This window comes from Protopterus annectens, chromosome 1.part0 (assembly GCF_019279795.1).
Source record: "Protopterus annectens isolate FY-2018-M chromosome 1.part0, PAN1.0, whole genome shotgun sequence".
In the NCBI taxonomy this organism is placed as follows: domain Eukaryota; kingdom Metazoa; phylum Chordata; order Ceratodontiformes; family Protopteridae; genus Protopterus; species Protopterus annectens.
The window spans coordinates 31,415,067-31,436,649 of record NC_056725.1 but is presented as its reverse complement, the minus strand read 5'-3'; the positions used below and the strand labels follow the sequence as shown (position 1 = coordinate 31,436,649).

The 21,583-nt window shown below is 40.6% G+C and overlaps 1 protein-coding gene across 1 annotated transcript in view; it reads right to left on the bottom strand.

Moving 5' to 3' along the window:
• NUP133 (nucleoporin 133) overlaps positions 1 to 21,583 on the bottom strand; it is a 2,059,048-nt gene that overhangs the window by 1,748,462 nt on the left and 289,003 nt on the right. The window contains exon 3 of the mRNA XM_044070734.1: positions 342 to 445. Coding sequence (XP_043926669.1) covers positions 342 to 445 — 104 coding nt within the window. The remainder of the gene's footprint in view (positions 1 to 341; positions 446 to 21,583) is intronic.

Genomic DNA, 21,583 nt, shown 5'->3' with positions numbered 1-21,583 from the left:
ATTACTTAAAAATGTTCTGTTTCTATATGCAGTTGTGCTATAAAAGCTACAAATGCAATTACATATTTTAGCTGTATTGGACTACACTCCAAAACACAGTACAGTGGTAGTCAGCTTGAAAAATTTCGTAACAGAGACCTTGCATCTCACATATTTTTAAAAGTATCATTTGGTTTTCAAGCAGTCGAGGCTGCAACTCTGAGAAGATCTCTGACGAGGACAGTTAACTTCTCTTTACTTAAAAAAATTAGCACTGCTATCTGGTAGGCATTTATGCGCTTACAAGTTTTACTTATCTTAGCTTCATACATTTCTTCAAACTCGTGGAGGAGCTAGCTTACCTTTGTAACTTGTGACTGCCTCGTCTTCCAAACAAGCAGCCTCTCCAGACAGACCATCCAGCACCATCCAGTCTGATCTAATTTGGCACTCAGCTGATCATCATCTTTAAAACACACCACAAAAGTAATAAGCAGACAAGTAAATCACATTTGCAGCTCAAATGACTCGACAAAAACAAATGACTCTGTTACAGACAATGAATGCCATCACTAATCACCATACAATACAGAAATTTTCCAGAATACAAGTGAGAAGTTTCATAGCACTATGGTGCATAAACAGGTCTCATTATGCAGGCCAAAATGGTTTATAAAATGAGGACTGTACAGGAACTTTCAAATATCAAATAATTTGTCCGCTCACTGCAAATATGACGCACAGATGCACATACAGACAATATAAACACACCACTCAGAAAATGCTATTATACTTGGATGCAGACAGAAAAATGACTGTCTACCAGTGTCCATATACCATTAAAACACATTTCAGTATTTGTAAAATGAAATTTCTTAGAGAATGTTTAAAAAAGCTTATGTGACCCCAGTAGTAAGGGCTATACTTATGATAAATTCTGAAACTATAAATGCACTTCAAATATGAGGTAAAAATTCTGAAAACTGCCCAAGTTCACTAAATGTTTGTACAGCTTGGAAGTGTATGAATTTTCAAAATTTCTGATGACTTATCTTCAGTTTACCGTTCTGAAGTCAGCACCACATGATTAAAATTAGTGTAATATCTTTATTTACTTCATGTCCCAAATACGTCTGCAGAGTAAAGGTGGAAACTCTGCAAGTCTTGAGCCAAAAATATTTGAGAGCCTCTACAGAATCAGTCTGCAGGGCTGGTATTTAAATTCATATCATTCCCAAAATTATGACGAAGTTTACATACTACATTCGAAAATTAAATGCAGAGACTGATGACCACCATAACTGCAGTATTTTTACCCTAAAATTAAAAAAAAAAAATCATTGTACATGGGAGCACAGATCACGTTATAATATTGAGAAAAAGGAAAAACCTTACCACCTTTCCATAGCACATAAGCACGTCCAAGTGCTGTCACGACGGGTTAGCTATTGCACTGTTATGATCGGGTTTTCACACTAGCAACTGACAGCAGCAGAAAGTTACAGCCTGGCTTCTGCCCGCTGTCTATGCCTTTGTCTCATTTTTGCTCTGCTTCCTCAAATGTTAATTTTCTGATTGCCGATTACAGTCAAATACAAAGTTTCAAACTTATTGCTCAAAAACAAATAGATGCAGTACTATTAATATCAGTAAATATTTAAAAAACGCCCAATTTGACCCCCCCCCCATTATTTTTAATATGAAGTAGAATGTTGGGCTGCTGTTTGACACTGGTTAAGTGCTTTACCATCCTTAAAAATTGGTAAAACATTTGAAGACTTCATCTTGTAGGGCAGTTTTACTGCAGCATGCTTCCACTTTTATGACCATTTTGCAGCAGTTTTGCCGTTACACGTTTTCTATAACTTATGTACACTGAGTAGACGAAGTTCCACTTACTGCAAAGAATTATCAGGTCAGAGGTCAATAAAATAACCTTTTATTATACAATCTCAACATGGGTGCTTGAATTCACTTTGAACTTCACTCCAGAGATTAATTTCTTGGCATCCATATCTCAAACGCACAAGGTTAGACAGGTTACCCAATTATCTATGTTTTTAATGCCCCTTCTAAAACAACTTCAGTCAAAATTTCTTCATCTGGTCTCGGAGGTCATTCCACACAGCAAAATAATGGAAGACCTCATTTCAGACTGGAAAAACAATATTTTTGCCTGGACTGAAAAAAAATAGCAACAATGTACATTAAGGGGAATAATACTGAAAAACTGGTCATCAGCAATGAATTCACAAAATTAAACATGGAAATAGAACTCTCGCAATTAATTTTTGAACAAAGTTTTCATGCTGAGGAGGCTCTAAAGGCAAGCAACCAAAAGCAATATCAAAGCGCAATTTCATATTGAAGTATTTGTTTTTGAAGCCGTAGTGGGCCACTTAATACCAATGGGACCCTAATCTTGTAATGCGAAAATCTTGGGATCAGAGTATCAAGAACTGGCCATGTTATGACTGATCATTAAAATTCCAACTGAAATCTAAGAAATCTTAAAATTCTTGACAGAAAATACACAAACCCTGCAAGTCAAGTCTTAACTCCATCTGTCACTTTATAACAAACCTCTCTTCCAGCAAACACTGATGCCTCACTCTTAAAGCCACATAACAGTTGATAAATGTGCTGACCCTGCTGCCAGGCTTACAAGTCTATAAACTTCTACACCTTGAAACTTGCTATCCATTACCAACAAAGATCCATGGAGAAAAAAAAAAAAAAAACTTACATGAGAAAACCTAACAGCCCGCACTCTCCCTAAACTTAATTGTACAAAACTGGTCTTCTCCCACAGACAGTCTCTCCTTTCCTAACTAGAGAGGGATAAATTCCTTTCCCAAATATAGACAGTTAAAAGCACACCTACTGGAAGAAGCCAAGAGATCCTCTACCACCAAGAATGACATCACTTAACTCTAATCCAGTTTTTACTTGTAGCACTCTACTTCATCTCAGCAACATACCACTTTGATGTACATCACACACAAACATCTCCAACTTAGTTTCCTATGCTACCTTAAAGATTATCTGCCTGAGGGGAATCTTACCCTGGGTGACAGCCAATCCCCATAAGGGCCAACATCTATCAACAGACAGAACACCTTATATGCTAGGACAGGTACAATGGTCAACAATGGACTGCTGCCGCTTGTGTTAACCTAATAATGCACAAGACAGAGGCAGCATGTACCTGCAAGTCAGCCATCCTGAAGGGGATCACAGCCAAGAGAAGCCACACCCTGGCACATGTTAGATTATTGCCTTTTCAAAATTTGTCACTGCCACTCAAAAGGTATTCTCCAAGGCAACTCAAATGCCTATTCCATTCTGCCCAAATTCTATAACAGCAACTGCAGATAGTGTCAACTCTAGGGACCACTTTTTTTGCTCATCACTGCATATTAGGTTATGGCAGAAGTGTGGCCCCCACAGTAGAGGTTAAGCACCTTCCCTCTGTCTACTCACTGAAGTCCAAGCACCAAGAAGTGTGGCATGTCCCCATAATGAAATGGAAGTGCAACGAAGGTGCTGCTGGCAGGCAAACAACATCTCCCACAGATTCCCCTTACTGTCATACAGAAGGAAAAGAGCTGCACTAACCACAAAAGTAAAACCTAGATCAAAGAAATAGCTGTAATACCAGAGATCCACAGCATCAATGAGCCATCACTAAAGGACTACACCGGAGTATCCATGAGAGTACAGCAGTGCACGGGAGTGCAGCAAAGAGATGATTTAATCACCTGTGCTTACTGTACACTAAGGACTTCAAGTACTACTTTCTTGGGCATTTCAGCAAACATTCTGATATCTGTATACAGCCTATTCTACTTGCCTGACATGCTGGTATTGACCACTGCTGTTTGTCAGAGTGCCTGCTGTCCCATAGGGCAGGTAAACAGAGCAAGAGTACACCACTTGGAACCAATATTTGCAGTACTGCAGGCCATCAGTACTGCCTTTTTGGGGCTGAAGGATACTGTATTCTGGTAAATTGGATTCTGTGTGCAGCATACGTCTGGCAAAGTGTCCCTGTCCTCTGCAATTTATGGAGAAAAATCCGGGAACTGCAGGTTAGGATATTGTGGAACGCTTCAAATTACAGCATCATGCCCTTTACAAAGGCTTTCCTGTTACAGGGTAATAGTCTTCACCTCAAAAGTCATGCCATTGACAGCTATTGGTACCAAGGGCTCTGACCTTCTCTTCTGAAGGATCCATCTCAGACTCAGCATCAAAGAGTTGAAGTTCTAGGGTGGAACTCTTGTTACCCTTGGACACAAGGATGAACAGTCCTTCAAACTCAGCATTCAACATGTCAACATGAAGGACATCAGAGGCTCTCCCTCCCCAATCAATGATCATTCTACAGGCCTTGGCCTCTGGACCAAAGTTCTTAGTTTGTAGTTCAGCTTTGTCCATGCTTGGCTCTTCAGCTTTTTCCAAAGGAGGGGAAATGGCAGGTCCCAATGCCCACAACGCAAGCATTGCTTCACTGGACCATTCACAAGGCACACAGACCATAACGGACTTGAAACAGTTATCTGCTTCCACTGCCCCCCCCCCCCAATCATCCTTTGGTGTCAGTTGACAGCCTAGCACGGTCATCTCTGAACTTCATCGTCAAAGCTCAATAGCACAAGAAACAGCCTTAGAATCCAATCATAATCTAACAGAGGCCGCCTTCAGTTTAGCAACATCTTCCCAGCAGGTTGCACCCTCTCCTCCCACCACCATAAGATAGTGAAGACTGTTACAAATAATGCATGGAAAAACTCAGATGTAGTAGCTTCTATCTTCAACTATCCTGGTATGTCTGTAAGCCTAACCACAGGCTCTCCTATCATGGAATCTAGTGATGGCTTCCATAATGGCCTCAACTGCATGCAAGAACCCCTAAGCCTCCCCAAAACGTAGTCATGACCTTGGGAAAATTTGAGTTCACTGCTCTCTGAGAAAATGCCCATAATGTACACATGCAACGACTCCAGGGAGATTTACATCAGATGGGCAAAACTATGGAGGACTTGCCAGATTAATATGTGAAATCTCAGTTTGATCACAACTGTCACACTCCAGTTCTGGTGCTACAGAGGCAGCAGCCTGACAGCATACAGCCATGCCTGCTCCAAGACACTATTTGTGGAGAACTGCAAAGCCTAATTTAGGATGCTTCCTTGCTCTATGAAGAGTTAGTAAAAGCCAAATTACAAAAACAGGTAGGCAAGGGCAGCACCCTCTCTATGTCTGGAATAAAGCAATAGGCTCAACATCTATTTTTTAGTATGGGCTGCATCCCATAACAGTTTGAGTCCTCAATGAGGCGGCCTTCATAATTCTGAAAGAGGCAGTGGAATTCATGGTTATGTGCATACAAAGTCATCATCCCCTCATCCCCAAGGATTTCAGCAATACAGTCATGATCTACATGGACAGTTGAAATTTCTGAGTTTGCCCGACTGCTCCATTCGGAAAGCAGTCAGGGATAATCAAATTCTCTCCATCAGGTGGAGAAAGGTCATTATACAACACACACAGGCAAGAAATCATATTCATAGAATATTCAATTCCCTTTATGAGCTCTCCTTGTCCACGGTTCCGTTTATTAGATGTCCAACCCAGTGAAAAAGTGTCCAATCTTTAGATGCAAGACCTGTTAACAAAACAGATATCCAATATTTCCCATCAGATCAGAGACAGCACGGCTTTTATTTGAAGGTTCATCTTTAGTGTCCAAAAAAAACCTGACCTAGAAACATATTCAACTAGAGTGGCCTAAACTAACACACCGTAAATATTGCTCTTTGAAATTATAACAGTGTAGTCCATCCTTCCAGGTCTATTCCAAACCTGCACATAAAGACGAAGGTCTCCAGGAGGCTCCTTTGGTTCCAGATAGGACAAATAGGTTTTAAATGTAGTGTCCCTTCACTTCAAAACTTTACTAAAAGTGCACCTAAAAACATGCTGACTATGCCCTTGCAACTCCCCCCATCCAACCACTACCTTTCTTTCCACCCCACTAACTTGCCTTGATTATAGCAAGCTCAAATGCTCATAAGCCTAGTATTTATTATACAGCAGGAACTTCTTATTGTAACATTTTGTTATGTACTTCGCAGATAAAGATTCTAGTTGTCTACTGATGTACTATGTGTTCTCCATCTGTAAATATGTTTGTAATTAATTGCTATGGTAAATTGTTAATCGCTATGTAATCCAATGTAGCTAATATCTGTTTATTTTAACTGTGGAGCTTTTCTCCCCGGGCCTCCGCTGAAAATGGACCTACGTCCAGTCGGACACTCCCAGTCAACAAATGTAAATAAATAAATAAATCTATCAGGTTTTCTGGGAGCAGGGGGTAGAGTCAGGGGCCAAGCTAGATTCCAAAAAGGTATCAACAATGTCTAGTACAGGAGGTACGGCTAAAGGCCTGTGCTGGGGCAGGAGTAAGAAATCCCCAAGCTTCCTTTTAGAATCAGAGAAATCCTGACTTTCCTATCAAAAATGCTCCCTGAGGGTATGCAAGGTTTCACCAAAAGAGAAATCCTCTGGGGGGGGATGCAGAGGGAATAGAGTCCCCTGCATCAGAATCCTCATAGGTAGACAAGGGTAAATCCTGGTCATCAGAGGAAACAGAAAATTAAGAATCCTGGTCAGAAGTATCATAAGCAAACTCAGTCCTTGGTCTCAGAGGGGGAAGGTTGGCTTCTCCTGATTGAAGTCTTCAGCCATTCTTATTTGTTTTTTAGGCATAGAGGCCTGGGCGTCCGTTTTCTAGGCATGGTTCGAGTTTTAGGCTTTGAAAAAGAAGATGGCATCTGTTTAATATGCATGTCAGTAGGCCTGAATACAACCTCAGAAGAAGGTGCCTGCACAGTGGCTCCAGACCCATCCAAGGTAAAGACATCCGCAGGTTCCACAGTTGAAGCATCTCGTGGCATAGCAGACTCCAAATGGGTCTCAGTAGAGGCCTGGGAATCTGAAGTAGCAGGTATCCGGGGGTTGCAAAAGTGCCTCACTGAGTATCAGCGAACTGGCTTAGAAGCGTCGGCAGTTTTGGACCTCGGTAGCCTGTCAGTCTATCTTTGTGTTTTTTCAGAATGCCGGTAGTCGTATGACTTACCGAAGACATATCGGGATAATTAAACTGAGCACCAAAATATTTAGAAGCGTAAATATACTGACAACGGATAGTTTGTGGTTTAAATAAGGCACAAAACCAACAGAGAGGTACGTCGAGGTCAGGGCCTAGGCAAGGAATACAGTACGAATGAAAATCGTTGAGGTATTTGCTTTCCACAAGAAATGCAATTATTTACTTTTACTGACCTCAATTTAGAGCAAGAAAAAAAAGTTTCCCCAAGGGGGTACTTGGCTTTTAGTTGAAGACTTCGGTTCTGAAACTCAAACGAAAATTTCAGGAGTCAACCAACCGGCACTTGCGAACTGCTTCTGCTTCAGGCACTGCATGGCAACAAAGACTGATGTAATGGCATCGGCTGCAGGTTTTACACCCTTGACGACACGACATCATGAAATAAGAGACAGCAACCGACACAGGACCCAAGACTTTGTTAATCAGGCCGACTGAGGGCTACTGCAAGCAGATAACCCAAATTTGATGACTGCAGCAGTGAAACATGAAGAACAGCTAACTATACCCAATACAACCAAGACGCTCTCCTCCAAAAAAAGGAAGCCATCTGGTGGTCCCCTGCCATTAATAAAGTCTACAACAGAACAAAAACTGTTCCAGAAAAATACAGAGCCATCAGATATTGCAACATACTGACAGAAGGATTCAGTATCAACTTTACCCCTCCTCTCTTCCCCTCTAAAACAGCCAAACACAATGCCAGAAGAATGTCAGGTACCCAGAATTACTGCAGAACAGGTTAAAGCTGCATTGCCCAAGGCAAGAATACAGCTTCCATGAAACTGATAATATCCCTGGCTGTGTTCTACATGAACTACAAAGCGGACTGGCACCTCATCTGTGCACCCTGTTCAGTCACAGCCTCACCTCAAGCTTGGTCCCTACCAAATGGTGCACTGCTACAGTCATCCCTCTCCACAAAGGAAAAACGACTACAGACCCTGGGAAGTATCGCCACATTAGCCTGACGAGTCCGATATGCAAAAGTATGGTGTGCATCATCATGAACCTGATTAACAAAGAAAGAAAATCTCCAAACTCTAGACCCCGCGCAATTTGGCTTTGTGAAAGGGAGATCATGCCTGCTCAACCTGACTTATTACAGTCACCAGGGCTGTGGATGAAGGTAAAGCAGTGCATACAGCCTACCTCAATCTGGCCAAGGCCTATAATACCATTCCTCACTGTGGAATTACTTATCAACTCAAACTAGGCATCAACACTTATATCACTAGGTGGGTTGCAAATTGGCTCAAAGACAGAACACATTGTGTGAAAGTAGTAGACTCCAAGTCAGTCTGCCAACCAATCATGAGTGGAGTCTTACGGGGATCGGTCCTGGGTCCTCTCCTGTTAAGCATCTACTTCTCACAAGTCCAGGCCAACAGAAAGGAACTGGCTGACCAAGTTTGCAGACTACTTCAAGATGGGAGCCATTATTAACTCCACAAGTGATGTAGATACCCTACAGAAAGGCCTGAAACCAATGACTGGTGTCGAAACCATGGCCTTAAGCTTAATGCCAAACAATGTGTCATCATCCCCTTTAGTAAAAACTCAGTTCCCACTAATTGCCACAGTGATGGGAGCCCACTGAACACTGAAGACAGAGACCTGGGCATGCAGGTTGACAGCAACCTCTCCTTCAACCACCACATTGCCACTGTGGTCATAATGTCCTATGTGGCACATCTCATTACCATGGGTTTTGCATCCAGGAAGAAAGAGGCCATAGTCTCTCTCTACTCTTCCCTCAGACTAATCATGGAGTATAATGCCCCATTTGGCAAGTACCTCACTAGACACCTGCAACAGCTGGAGAAGCCACAGAAGCACCTCACAAAGAGGATCCTAGGCATTAAACACATGTCCTACGCAGGCAGACTCAAGACTCCAGCTATTCTCGGTCTCATAGCGCCTACTTAGAGGTGATCTTTGCCTGACTTACAAAACCCTGTCTGACCCAGCTCTGTTAGAAATGCTACATCTAAAAGCAGACCACACACTCCAGAGACTTCAACCTCATCACCACAATCAACAGAACATGGAGTGACAGGTTCTTCACCCAGAGGTTGCCCATGCTCTGGAACAGACTTCCCATCCATGTCAAGCAGAGCACCTCGCAGTCCCTCTTCAAGAGAGATCTTGATGAGTGGATGGGTAATAGAAAGTTCACCCCGGGGATCACTCCAGTGGCTTGATAGAGGCACTGGGAACCAACGTCAAGTGGCACAATGCCAGGGCAGTTCTATGGGCTAGGCTTGTAAAGGCTCCAGGGCCATTAGCCTAGTACACACCTATGAGAATGGAATGGAGGGTGGAGGTTCGACGGTACTTTAAAATGTGAAAAAACATGGTGCAACACTTGCCTACTTATTTTTGTGGCTTGTCAAGAGCTAATAAAATATGCTGGCCAGCCTAGATAATATTTATTTTGTGGGGACTTTTCTCATTTATAGTAGAGTGAAAAGGTACAATGTTAACAATAAGGGGAGAAAGGATACAAATGCAAGATGTGTGGCTGAATGCAGGCTGTGTAAAAAGGGAAGAAAACACACTAGGAAGGACAACGGGTTGGGGGAACAGGATGAAATTGTCAAACTGTAGATGAAAAAAATATGGAGGGGAAACATGAGGAGAAAGCATGTATGCAGAAGAAGGGATTTATACTAAATTTGAAGTTCTAGCCAGTGAAAAAAATCTGATAATCAAGGATTACTTTTACATAAACTCAATAAAAATACTCAAGAGTAAATATGAAAATTAAAAATTAAAAAATTTCACTAAACTTGAAGGAAAAACTTGAGTACTTTCAATAAATGTAAACAGTAGCAACCCTAAGGACAAGGATGCTGGAACTGTGTGCTAAATGCAGTGTGATCTTATTCTGGTGAACAGTCCCGAAAAATGGACTACAAAAAGAAAAACTATAGGGTGGAAATATATGGAAGTTCAGAAGTGAACATTGTTCTGGAGTGGTTATATGTAACGGCAACAATTGTACCTGTAATGTTGGTAAGGATGGGAAGATAAACGGTTGTGGAGTTGAGGTGGAAAGAAGACGTTTACATAACATTACAGCGTTACATACGCATGCACAACTAGCAAAGAGAATCAGTTTCATCAAATATTGCACCAGGTGGTGGTTTACATGACAAATATAACTGCAGGGCACTTAAAGGGAAAATGTAAAAAAGATAGGCAGTGATAAAATGTGGTGAAGCAACTGTGTGGAACAAGAGTCCGTGGACTTACAGAAGGGGGGAGTACAGAGTCGGAAATTGATTCACGTTTTATTACCAGAAGGTTTGGCAGTAGCAGACGGTCATACAGTTGCAACAGGTTTGGCAGACCAGTTAGCAATATGGACAGAGGTGAAGGAAGAAAGTGAGCATATAAAATACGAAAGAATAGAAAAAAATAAATGGAGATAATGGGGGGGTAAAGGTGGAGAGTGAGTACTGCAGCTATGGAATGATCATATAGTAGGACGACTTCTATAAAAACTGGTCTTAATGGTGCACTGAATTTCATTTTTTTTCCAATGGCATGATGTAACAGGAACAGAGTGAAGTATAGGAAAATGCATAGACATTTTGAGATTTTAGAGAATATTGCAAGAGTTTGTTTGTGTCTTTCGGCTTTTCCCGGTTAGGGGTCGCCACAGCGGAACTCCGGTCCACTAATGATTGGTAGTGGATTTTTACGTACCGGGTTATCAGCCCTGACGTACAACCTTCAACGAAGGCCCGTATTACATGTAAAAAAAAAAGGAAATTGATAAAAAATTTAAGTATTACTGTTTAAGCATAAATATTAAAAGGTAGAAAGGATGTATATTCATATTTCTTAAACATTTAAGTGGAGAGAGTCCAGCTGGGCAAGTAGCCCGTTTTCAGAGGAGACCCAGAGAGATTATCTCCATAACAATAGTACAAAAAGTTTTTAAAAAATTTACAAACAATATACAAAATGTTACACAGTTGCCAACAATTAAAATTTACAAAGGGGAATGTAAAACAGAAAACATTACATTTCCTAAGCCTAATTACTGAACTACAGTAATATGAAACTCATTAGATATACAACTAAAAACCATTGGGGTATTTTCATTTGGGAGAAGACAAGAAGATAGCAGAATATTAAACAGTAAGGAGGATACTATAATGGGCAAAATGAAAAATGTAAAAGTAGAGATAAAAAGCACACAAGTAAATTTTAAGTACTGTACTACAGCATGTGGAAAAGATGCACGAGTAAACGAATGAAAATGAGAGCATGGAAAGTAAAATATCCAGAGCGAGTTAAGAAATTACCATTAGTGAACTGGATGAGGTACTTGGGAAAGTAAATGTTTATTCAGTATCAGGTCCAGACGGTATACAATATGAAATGTAGAAGTAATTAGTGGCTCGGCAAATACGTATTTTGTAAATGGAACGAACGAATGGCTGAAGTAAGTGTTTAAGAAGAGTTATGTTGCAAGATATTAAAATTTGTATATATGAAAATAAATTGGAGACCCATCACACCAAACAGATTATAATTTTTTTTATGAGAACACAGAGAACAGAATGACTAGTCATATTACTGAAGAACGCATATATGGAATTAAAGAGGGGAAGAATTATTAGAATTAGCCGCTGTGGTGCAGCAGTAGCGTTGTTACCTCACAGCAAGAGGTTCTCCCGTTCGATTCTCGGCTGCAGCACCTTGTGTGTGGGGTCTGTATGTCCTCCCCGCAGTAGAGTGGTATTCGAAAGATATGCGTAGAATGGGCGTGCCTTAGCTGATGGTTGGGCGTCGAACTGGCACCGTAAAAATCTACTGCCAATCATTAGCGGACCGAAGTTCCGCTGTGGCGACCCTTAACCGGCAAAAGCCGAAAGAAGAAGAAAGAAAATAATTATTAGTGGTTGTGAGAAACTGTGGATAAGTAAAGGGAGGATGTAAAACTCATGGCAGGTGACATGCAAAGCATTTGATACAGGAGGACATGATACTTTGAGATATTTTGGAGAAGTACGGAATAAGTAATAGAATTACAACAGGGTGTACGTTAGTCAACATATCAAAATAGGTTATGTGCATTAGTGAATGGGTTGTTGAAGTATGGTGTATGACAAGCATGTCCCATGAGTTGAATACTGTTTGCTCTCGTAATGAATGAGATACGGAGTGAAATGGTTTTTAAAATGAAAGATGCTAGATGTGAAATTCAAGAGGTGGTGGTCATTCCAGTACTTTTTACATATACAGAGGATATTAGTTGTAGCTACCAAGAACAAAATATGGATGAAGTGCTGATTTGTCAAAATGGATGTATAAAGCAAATGGGAATGACCTTGAATAAAAATAAAAGTAATGGTTTGGTAATGTGCTGAAAACTGGGCTGGGAAGTATTTTTCAGTGAATGAAAGAGTCTTTGCTGGCATAAAATTTGTGAAAATGCATGCAACTATGATGCAATACTAGGGTTTGATGAAACAAAAGAAATATGCCTTCTGTGGACGATGTGTAGATTAGCATTCAAGAAAATAGGATTATCTGGTGAATTCTGTATTAAATGGGGGAAGAACAAGATATGTCAAATGTTTATGCGATCTGACAAAAATATGAAAGGAAACTGTGTAAACTGCATTTTCTTTGATATGGGATTCAAGATTAAACCAGGTGAAGTGTGTTGTACATGACAAAAGATGAAAGGGGATTTGGGGTTACTACATTCAGTTTATTCTACTTTAAACTTGTAGAGAGTATTGAAGTGTTAAAAGAACAGAATCAGATAGAGTAAGATTAAGTGAATAGGAGAAATGAGTAAATTAAGACATTAAAATCAAGAAAATACTAGCATGGAAAATAAAACCAGATACATAAAATGACTAAGTGTGGTATAACAATGTTTTGAAAATGTATTATGCAAATCCACTGAGAAAACTTAAGAAGTAGTGATTAAAGCTATTTAAGGTCAAGAAAAAGTGGTGTACCAAGATCGAAATCAGGACTTCCTTTGGAGACTGGTAATAAAGTTACCAGTAAGCGGGAACATGCCATATAAACAAAGACTGAAAGTGTTTATTTTATGGTGAGGAAGAGAAAAAGCATGCATTCTGAAATGTAAAAGAGTGGTGAAACTCTGAAAATGTTGGGTGAAGAAAACTTGAATACTAATGACAAACAGTATAGATATGAATATGATTAGGTATGGATACAAGAAAAATGTGTGAAAGGTATACAATTAAAGTAATATGGGTTATATGGAATGAAAAACTGAATGAAATTTTGTTTAATGGATATGGATTTTAGCAGATAATTTTCCCACTCTTCCTTCCACAACCATAGTCTAATTTTTCACAGTATTTTAAGGAAGAATATCAAGATGTTAGAAGAAATTATAAACACTAAATGAAATCTGTATAAAATGTGTCTGCAGATATCTACATTTTGTAAATATGTAAATGTGTTTAATATTATCTAAAGTGTTGGACCCCTAATCTTTTCAATAGATGCCATGGAATTTTTGCATCCTCCAGAGCTTAACATCTCATCTGAAGGATGACGCAAAGGAGTGGAGCACCCTCCCTTATGCTGCACTGCAGTGTTAGCAATCTACCCATCTCCCTCATTTTTAGGTTCATGAAAGAAAACGGGGAGATGGCTACTTTGGCTTAAAGTAAACCCCGATACCACTTTAGCATAAAAGGATTAGTTCTGAAAGAAACCTAGTCTCCACTGAAAGTGAAATTGGGTAACTTACCATAAAAGCTTGCAACTCAGGATACCCTTCTTGCAGAGGTGAGAGCAATCAGTAAAACTTTTAAAAGAACCCGTCAGCCAGATTACCTGGTTCAAATGGAGCTACATTTAGATTCTCAAACACAAAATTAAGATCCCAAAGAAGGGTCATCAGTTTTTTGGAGGTCTCTTACACAAAACCCCTTTTAAAAACATTTGACGCAAAACTGCATTAAAACAGGCGGATACTAAGGCAGACATGTAAATCGTTAACTAGCATTCAGGCTGTACTGTGGCCTTTACTAGTTTTATATCAATTTCTAGAAATGACTGCACACTGCTACAATGAATTTCAGTTAAAGCAAACCTACCGCTAGTCCTCAACCTGCATTCACATAATCTTACTACAGCCAGTGATACTGCTTTTAAACCATCAGTTAAACTTCCCTCACTATAACTGCAATTTTATTACGGCAACTGTTTTGTATGACAACTCCCTTTTTAAAGTGGACTCAGATCCATAATTCTTAAAACAGAGCACAACTTAGACTCAACTCTACAGTCATGTCAATTAAGTGGTCATGCCTAGCTACTTTACACTATACCATATTCCCAACTAATACAGAAACCCCATCCATACTTGAAATCTTAGTTTACTCCTTACACACAAGTCACCACAGGCCATGAGATCAGTCTTTAACACCATCTGTCGCCAAACTGATAGCACTAGACACCCTGAGACAGTTACAACTGACACGTGCTTACAGACAGATATTTGCTTCCCTCAACAGAAGAATCTATAAGCAAGAGGTACAGTTACTAACTTTGGAGCCAGGCACTAACCTTTTTTTGACTGTACTCAACAGATTTCTAGGACTGACACTACCAACACAATGACCATCTTGTCCTAAACCAGAAAATAAAACATCTTACATGGAGATACTTAAAGAAAAAAAATCTTTGTCCCAAATCTCAGAGGTTTCCAAAACATAAGGTGGGTGTACAAGAGGATCTGCATCACACTTACAAGCAAGCAATATCCACTGATGAACAGTAAAAGTACAAGGAGAACTCACATAAATGGTAACAACAACCAAAAAGGCAAAGCTGAGGCAGCACATCTGGTAATATTTCGTACTCATAGGCACTACCATAACAAGATCGGGAAAATGCTACCTGCAAAGCTAAACTACAACCTATAGTCCAAATGCTAAAACTGACTCAAGATGATCTCTTCCACCAAAGCTAGAGATTCTTTGGATAATCCACGAAGTTTTGAAAAATAAAATCCCAAAGAGGAAAGATGCATTTACTGGGGGGTGGCGTGAACAAAAAGCACATACGACTACATTTCTTTCCTTGTGAAATAAAATGATTGCAGAAACTCAAAATTTAATAAAATAGTTCACAACTAAAAAAACAAAAGCACAAAATATGTGAATCACGTGAAAAACAGTAAAGTGCATGTAAACCGCAAAAAATGTAATACGATGACGTGATCACAAATGCAGTTTCAACCAAATCAAATACTGCAGAATTGTGCCATAAACTCGTATCAAAACAACTCTAAGGAAAAGATGACACCATGGCCACTGCAGGGTCATTTGCAGATTCAAATACACATTTGTTTTAATTTAAATAAGCCATGGATCGTACACATTCAGGTTATTTCAATTCCCTAAAAGAATCAAGCTGACAAAACTAAGCTTGACTGGTACAGTTTTATATTACTATTAACTAGGTACAGTGCTGACTTGCATACACTTTTTTTTTTTAGACTCAGCCTGTAAGTATCTGGTTAAAGAATCAAATCTACAGAGAGCCATTCATTAACAGCTCACAGTCTTAATTTATGTGCCTACTGCATTGAGGTCTATATTCTCATAGCAAAAAAATAGATACTGCCAAAGCGGACAATGGTCCAAAACTCAAATATCATCAATTCAGAACTTTTGAGAGAGTGGAAATTCATATAAAGTCTAGTCCATCACTATCTACAATCTAATGGCCAGGAGGCAAAAAGCATCAAAAAACACTTGAGAAGCAGCTGTAGCAATAACGAGGACTACCTCAATTTTAGAAACATCTCACTAAGCCACTCTAAACAGCTCAGTTGTTAATATAATAGTAATTTGTTAACACAATGTTAATTTTTTCCCAAACTTTATCAAACTTGAGATCAATTCTGTTTCCTGATCCCTTTCTACTTCACAAAACTACTTCCACTGTGGTTTCTATTTGTGCAAATTTTTTAGGCTTTTTTTTCTGTTGATCAGTGTATGCCTGTGGAGTTGCTACATGTAAAAGTAAATGGATGTGGGTAAATAGAAGAGGTGCAAAGATGGCTGCCACATGCAAAATGCCTTTTTGCCGTGAGCTGAAACTTCGTTTTATCCAGTTAAATACGCAGTAAAATCAATCTCGACAAAGCACAACCAGAAACACACAGTTTACTATGCCCGAAATTCAACTGCAAGTAAACAGATGTTGGTACCAAATAAGATGAAGCCAAGTCCCCACAGCTGTTAAGCCAGCGAGGAAAGTAGTAAAAAGAATACAAAAGTCATAGATGGTTCAAAAAGCCTGAAGCTGAAGTCAAAGCAGATGAATCACAGTCCTGTATAATTCATGGGGAAAATTAAATGCTGTACAAGAGACTCAAGTGTGCAAACAATAAGTATACTTTTTTTTTTTGGTTATTTATACTCATTATTGCTTCTAGCAATTTATATATAGCACTTATTGCCTGCTGCATACTTTTTACTATATTTTATTGCTATTAACTAATCTGCCTGGTTAAACAACTTGTCTGCCTTACAGGGCCTGAGAAATATTTTTACTGTCACACCGTTTGTAAAGCTTTATAGCTAGTTTCACTGTGTGAAAGGTATTAACAGGAAATTCTGTACTTGTTAAGCACCTATTGTTTGTTCTGATTTCCTGCCAAGGAGTTTATCATATAACTGATTTGTTTGCAGTTAAAAGCATTCTTTAGTCTCTCCTTGCTCCTTCAGCGGTTTAAAAACTTTCATTTTGTGGCTCACTGTTGTTCTGCTGTAATAAACATTTCTGTAGTGTTTACTGCCTTAAAAGTGTAGACTAGTAGCTTTAGTATTGTTATACTTGGCAGCTTTGCAGTTGCCCGCCCCTACTGTAAATTTGATCTGGGACACTCCTCCCAGTCTAGTGTCATTAGCTGAGCTAGAGAGAACATCTGAGAAGGCCAACCCACTTAGTTTCTTCCCTCTTTCTCCCTTTCTTAAAAAAAATTTGCCTGCGCTTCTCATAGATTTTGGAAATGTAGAGTATATTTTAGTGCATTTATTAAAACTGTATTTGCCTTAATATTGCTACAACTCAAGTTCTCTAGATTGCACTGCATCTGAATTGTTCAAGTGTTTTAGCTGCTTTTCTGTATATATAGACTTTTCTGTATATGTAGATTAGATACTTATTCTACTGTATATTACTGCCTCAAATAATTTTTCAGTTGTGCACTTGCCTTGCCTCATTTAAAACGTTTTAAATTGCTAATTTTGTACAGTTTTAATTGAATTTACTGTTTAGGGCTACACACTCAAGTGTGTTAGCCTTTTCTGCATTTATTTACTGTATTATGGCATTGCTTAGCCTGTTTTAACCAAAAACACACAATACTATCTTGTTTGCACGTTTCCCGCCTTTCCTAGCTGGTATAGTCCAGATCCCAGGCTTTGCTGGTTTCAGGACTTCATCCAGACCTTGCTGTGGTAGAGAAAAGTCCTACTGCTTACCAGTGGGAGTGGTGAGCGTTGTACTGCCTAACATTAGAGGAGTGGTCTCCAGCTCTGAAATTTTAATTTTATTAGCCATTTTGGGCTGATATCTAGCCCTTTCAACTTTCTGGCTTAAAAATGCATGTTTGCCCATTTTTCGCATCGTGCAGCACCACGGGGTTACAGTTAAACTACACCAGGTGCCAGAAAGTTTGCTCTTCAAATTTTCCCTTACAACTAGCTGGTTTCTCAGTAGTAGTACTAAAATCTGAACCCCTGTGACTAGCAATTGCTCTATAACCTGCTGAAAAGCACTAGGAAGCCTTAAACTGATACAAGCACTCAACTCTCCTTAAGGAGAAATTAATCGCAGGCACTAAACAGCCTATAATTGCAAAGTACCTTACAAAGGTAAAGGAAAACAGCTCTTGTACTTTACAAAAAAATGCACCTAAACAGGCAAGTCCAAGGGTCAGCTTCCAGCGATTTCTCCTGTCCACCTGGTGAATCTGGGCATACTGGGGCAATGTAGCAACTGCCTATGTACACAGACCACCACAATCCTTTGCCAGAGATGGTCTGCACCGGTCACCCCTGGGATTCATGTTACTGGCTAACTCTTACCACCCCCAAACAGCCTTTTTAGGCAAGGTTCAAAGGACAAAACCACCACTGTAACAGATACAAGCATGCAAAATCTGAAGGTAATGCTAGTCAATGCTAGAAGTCTAAAACTTCAAAATGCACTCTCTCGAGGCACTCCTAAAATGGAGAACATTGATATCTGTGCAGTAACCGAGACCTGGTTGAAGACTCCAGAGAGCACCCCTGCAATACCAGGTTACAACTCTTAGCACACATTACAGCCACCAAACCAAGACTGAAACACTAAAGGTGGAAGAGTGTCCATGAAGAGAATGAAGAATGGAAAGGCTGTTGGCCCAGATGACATACCTGTGGAAGCATGGAGGTGTTTAGGTTAAACGGCAGTGGAGTTTTTAACCAGATTGTTTAATGAAATTTTGGAAAGTGAGAGGATGCCTGAGGAATGTAGAAAAAGTGTTTTGGTACAGATTTTTAAGAATAAGGGTGATGTGCAGAGCTGTAGTAACTACAGAGGGATAAAATTGATCAGTCACAGCATGAAGTTATGGGAAAGAGTAGTGGAAGCAAGGTTAAGTAGGGATCAGGAGCGGCCCTAGGTCAACTGGTGCCCTAGGCAAAAGGGCTCCATGGCACCCCCCACCACACTACCTGGTGCCCCCATTCTGGCCAATCTACATCAAATAAATACTGGAAAAGCGCCCCTGCAAGACCGGCGCTCTAGGCGGCCGCCTAGTTGGCCTATGCCTAAGGCCGGCTATGGTAGGGATGTGATGATTAGTGATCAGCAGTACGGTTTCATGCCAGGAAAGAGCACTACAGATGCAATCTTTGCTCTGAGAGTGTTGATGGAAAAGTACAGAGAATGTCGGAAGGAGTTGCATTGTGTTTTTGTAGACTTAGAGAAAGCATATGACAGGGTGCCTAGAGAGGAGTTGTGGTATTGTATGAGGAAGTCAGGAGTGTCAGAAAAGTATGCAAGAGTGGTACAGGATATGTACGAAGGTAGTGTGACAGCTGTGAGGTCTGCGGTGGGAGGGACGGATGCATTTAAGGTGGAGGTGGGGTTACATCAAGGATCAGCTCTGAGCCCTTTCTTATTTGCAATGGTGATGGACAGGTTGACAGACGAGATCAGACAGGAGTCCCCGTGGACTATGATGTTTGCAGATGACATTGTGATCTGTAGTGAGTAGGGAACAGGTGGAGGAGACCCTGGAGAGATGGAGATATGCTCTAGAGAGAAGAGGAATGAAGGTCAGCAGGACTAAGACAGAATATATGTGTGTGAATGAGAGGGAGGATAGAGGAATGGTGAGGATGCAAGGAGTAGAGGTGGCGAAGGTGGATGAGTTTAAATACTTGGGGTCAATAGTTCAGAGTAACGGGGAGTGTGGAAGAGGTGAAGAAGAATACAGGCAGGATGGAGTGGGTGGAGAAGAGTGTCAGGAGTGATTTGTGACAGACTAGTACCTGTAAGAGTGAAAGGGAAGGTCTACAAGAGGCTAGTGAGACTAGCTATGTTATATGGGTTGGAGACAGTGGCATTGACAAAAAGGCAGGAGTTTGAGCTGGATGTGGCAGAATTAAAGATAAAGATTTGCACTGGGTGTGATGAGGGTGGACAGGATTAGGAATAAGTATATTAGAGGGTCAGCCAAGGTTGGAAGGTTTGGAGACAAAGCCAGAGAGGCACGATTACGTTGGTTTGGACATGTGCTGAGGAGGGATGCTGAGTATATTGGGAAAAAGATGTTAAGGATGAAGCTACCAGGTAACAGGATAAGAGGAAGGCCTAAGATCGGGTTTATGGATATGGTGAGAGGAAATGAAGGTGGTTGGTGTGACAGAACAAGATGCAGAGGACAGGAAGAAATGGAAACAGGTGATCTGCTGTGGTGACCCCCAACGGGAACAGTCGAAAGAAGATTATGCCTACAGATCCCCCACCATGCCACAAGATTCTCACTACACCTTTCTAAATATACTGGAAAATACTAAGATACAACCAAACACCCTAATACTGGGTGATTTCAAGTACCCTGCCATTAACTGTGAAAACTACTCTGGTACCAACACCTTTTCCCAACGGTTCTGGGAATTAATAAATTCCAACGCCCTGGATCAACTAATCCATTGTCCCACCAGGGGCTCCAATATCCTAGACCTGGTCATTACCAACATGGGAGATAGATGCTCCACACCAGTGGTCACCCCCTCATTGGTCAGGTCTGACCATAAGCAAATAACCCTTGACATCCACATCCCACCCCCACCCCACCCCCCAGTAAGGAAACCTCTGTAAAAAAAAAAAAAAAAAAAACTTCTCCAAAGCCAGCTTCATGCTAAAGTCAGAAGTGACAAACTTCATGACACACATGCAGAAGGGAGCTGAAAGTTCTACTGCTGAATCCTACACTAAGGCACTGTACGAGCACATCCACTCGTGCATGAATAGTGCTATCCCAAACAGAACCAAGACACACACCTTCAAAAAAAGGAAGCCAATCTGGTGGTCCCCTGCCATAAACAAACTATGCAATAGAACGAGAAACTGTTGCAAAAGAGGAAATTCTCAGGATGCAAAAAGCTCCCTTACTAGCCTCAGTAAGAAGCTGAGATCACTCAAAGTCCTCCAAATCTAGTTACAAAAATAAAATTGCCAAAGATTCCAGACAACCACAAGGCATTCTATGTCAAGAATCTAAATGGCAATGCTCAGATCTGCTGTGATATACAACAGAATGGCATTAAATATACTGATCCCAAGGATATTGCCAATATCCTGGCAGATCGATTTAGTGCCAACTTCACCCCCTTCTCACCCTCTAAAGGGCCCATATTAATACCAAGCAATAGCCAAATTCCAGTAATCACGGCCGCACAGGTAGAAACCGCACTCTGCAAAGCTAAGAACACAGCATCCATGGGACCAAATGACATCCACGGCTGTGTACTACACGAACTACAAAATTAACTGGCACCTCACCTAAGGGTCATGTTTAATCATAGCCTCACCTCAGGCTTCATGCCCACTGAGTTATCCCACTCCACAAGGGGGGATCCACCTTGGATCCTGGGAATTACCACCTGATCTGCAAGGGCATGGAACGCATTATTATCATGGAACTTATAAACAAAGACAATAGCAACCTTCAAACACTGGACCCCGCCCAGTTTGGGTTCATGAAGGGCCAATCTAGTCTCCTGAAGCTGACTGATTTCTTCAAATCAGTCGCCAGAGCTGTGGAAGAGGGTAAGGTGGTCAACACAGCTTATCTGGACCTCGCCAAGGCCTTCAACACCATCCCCCATTCTGGAATCATAGATA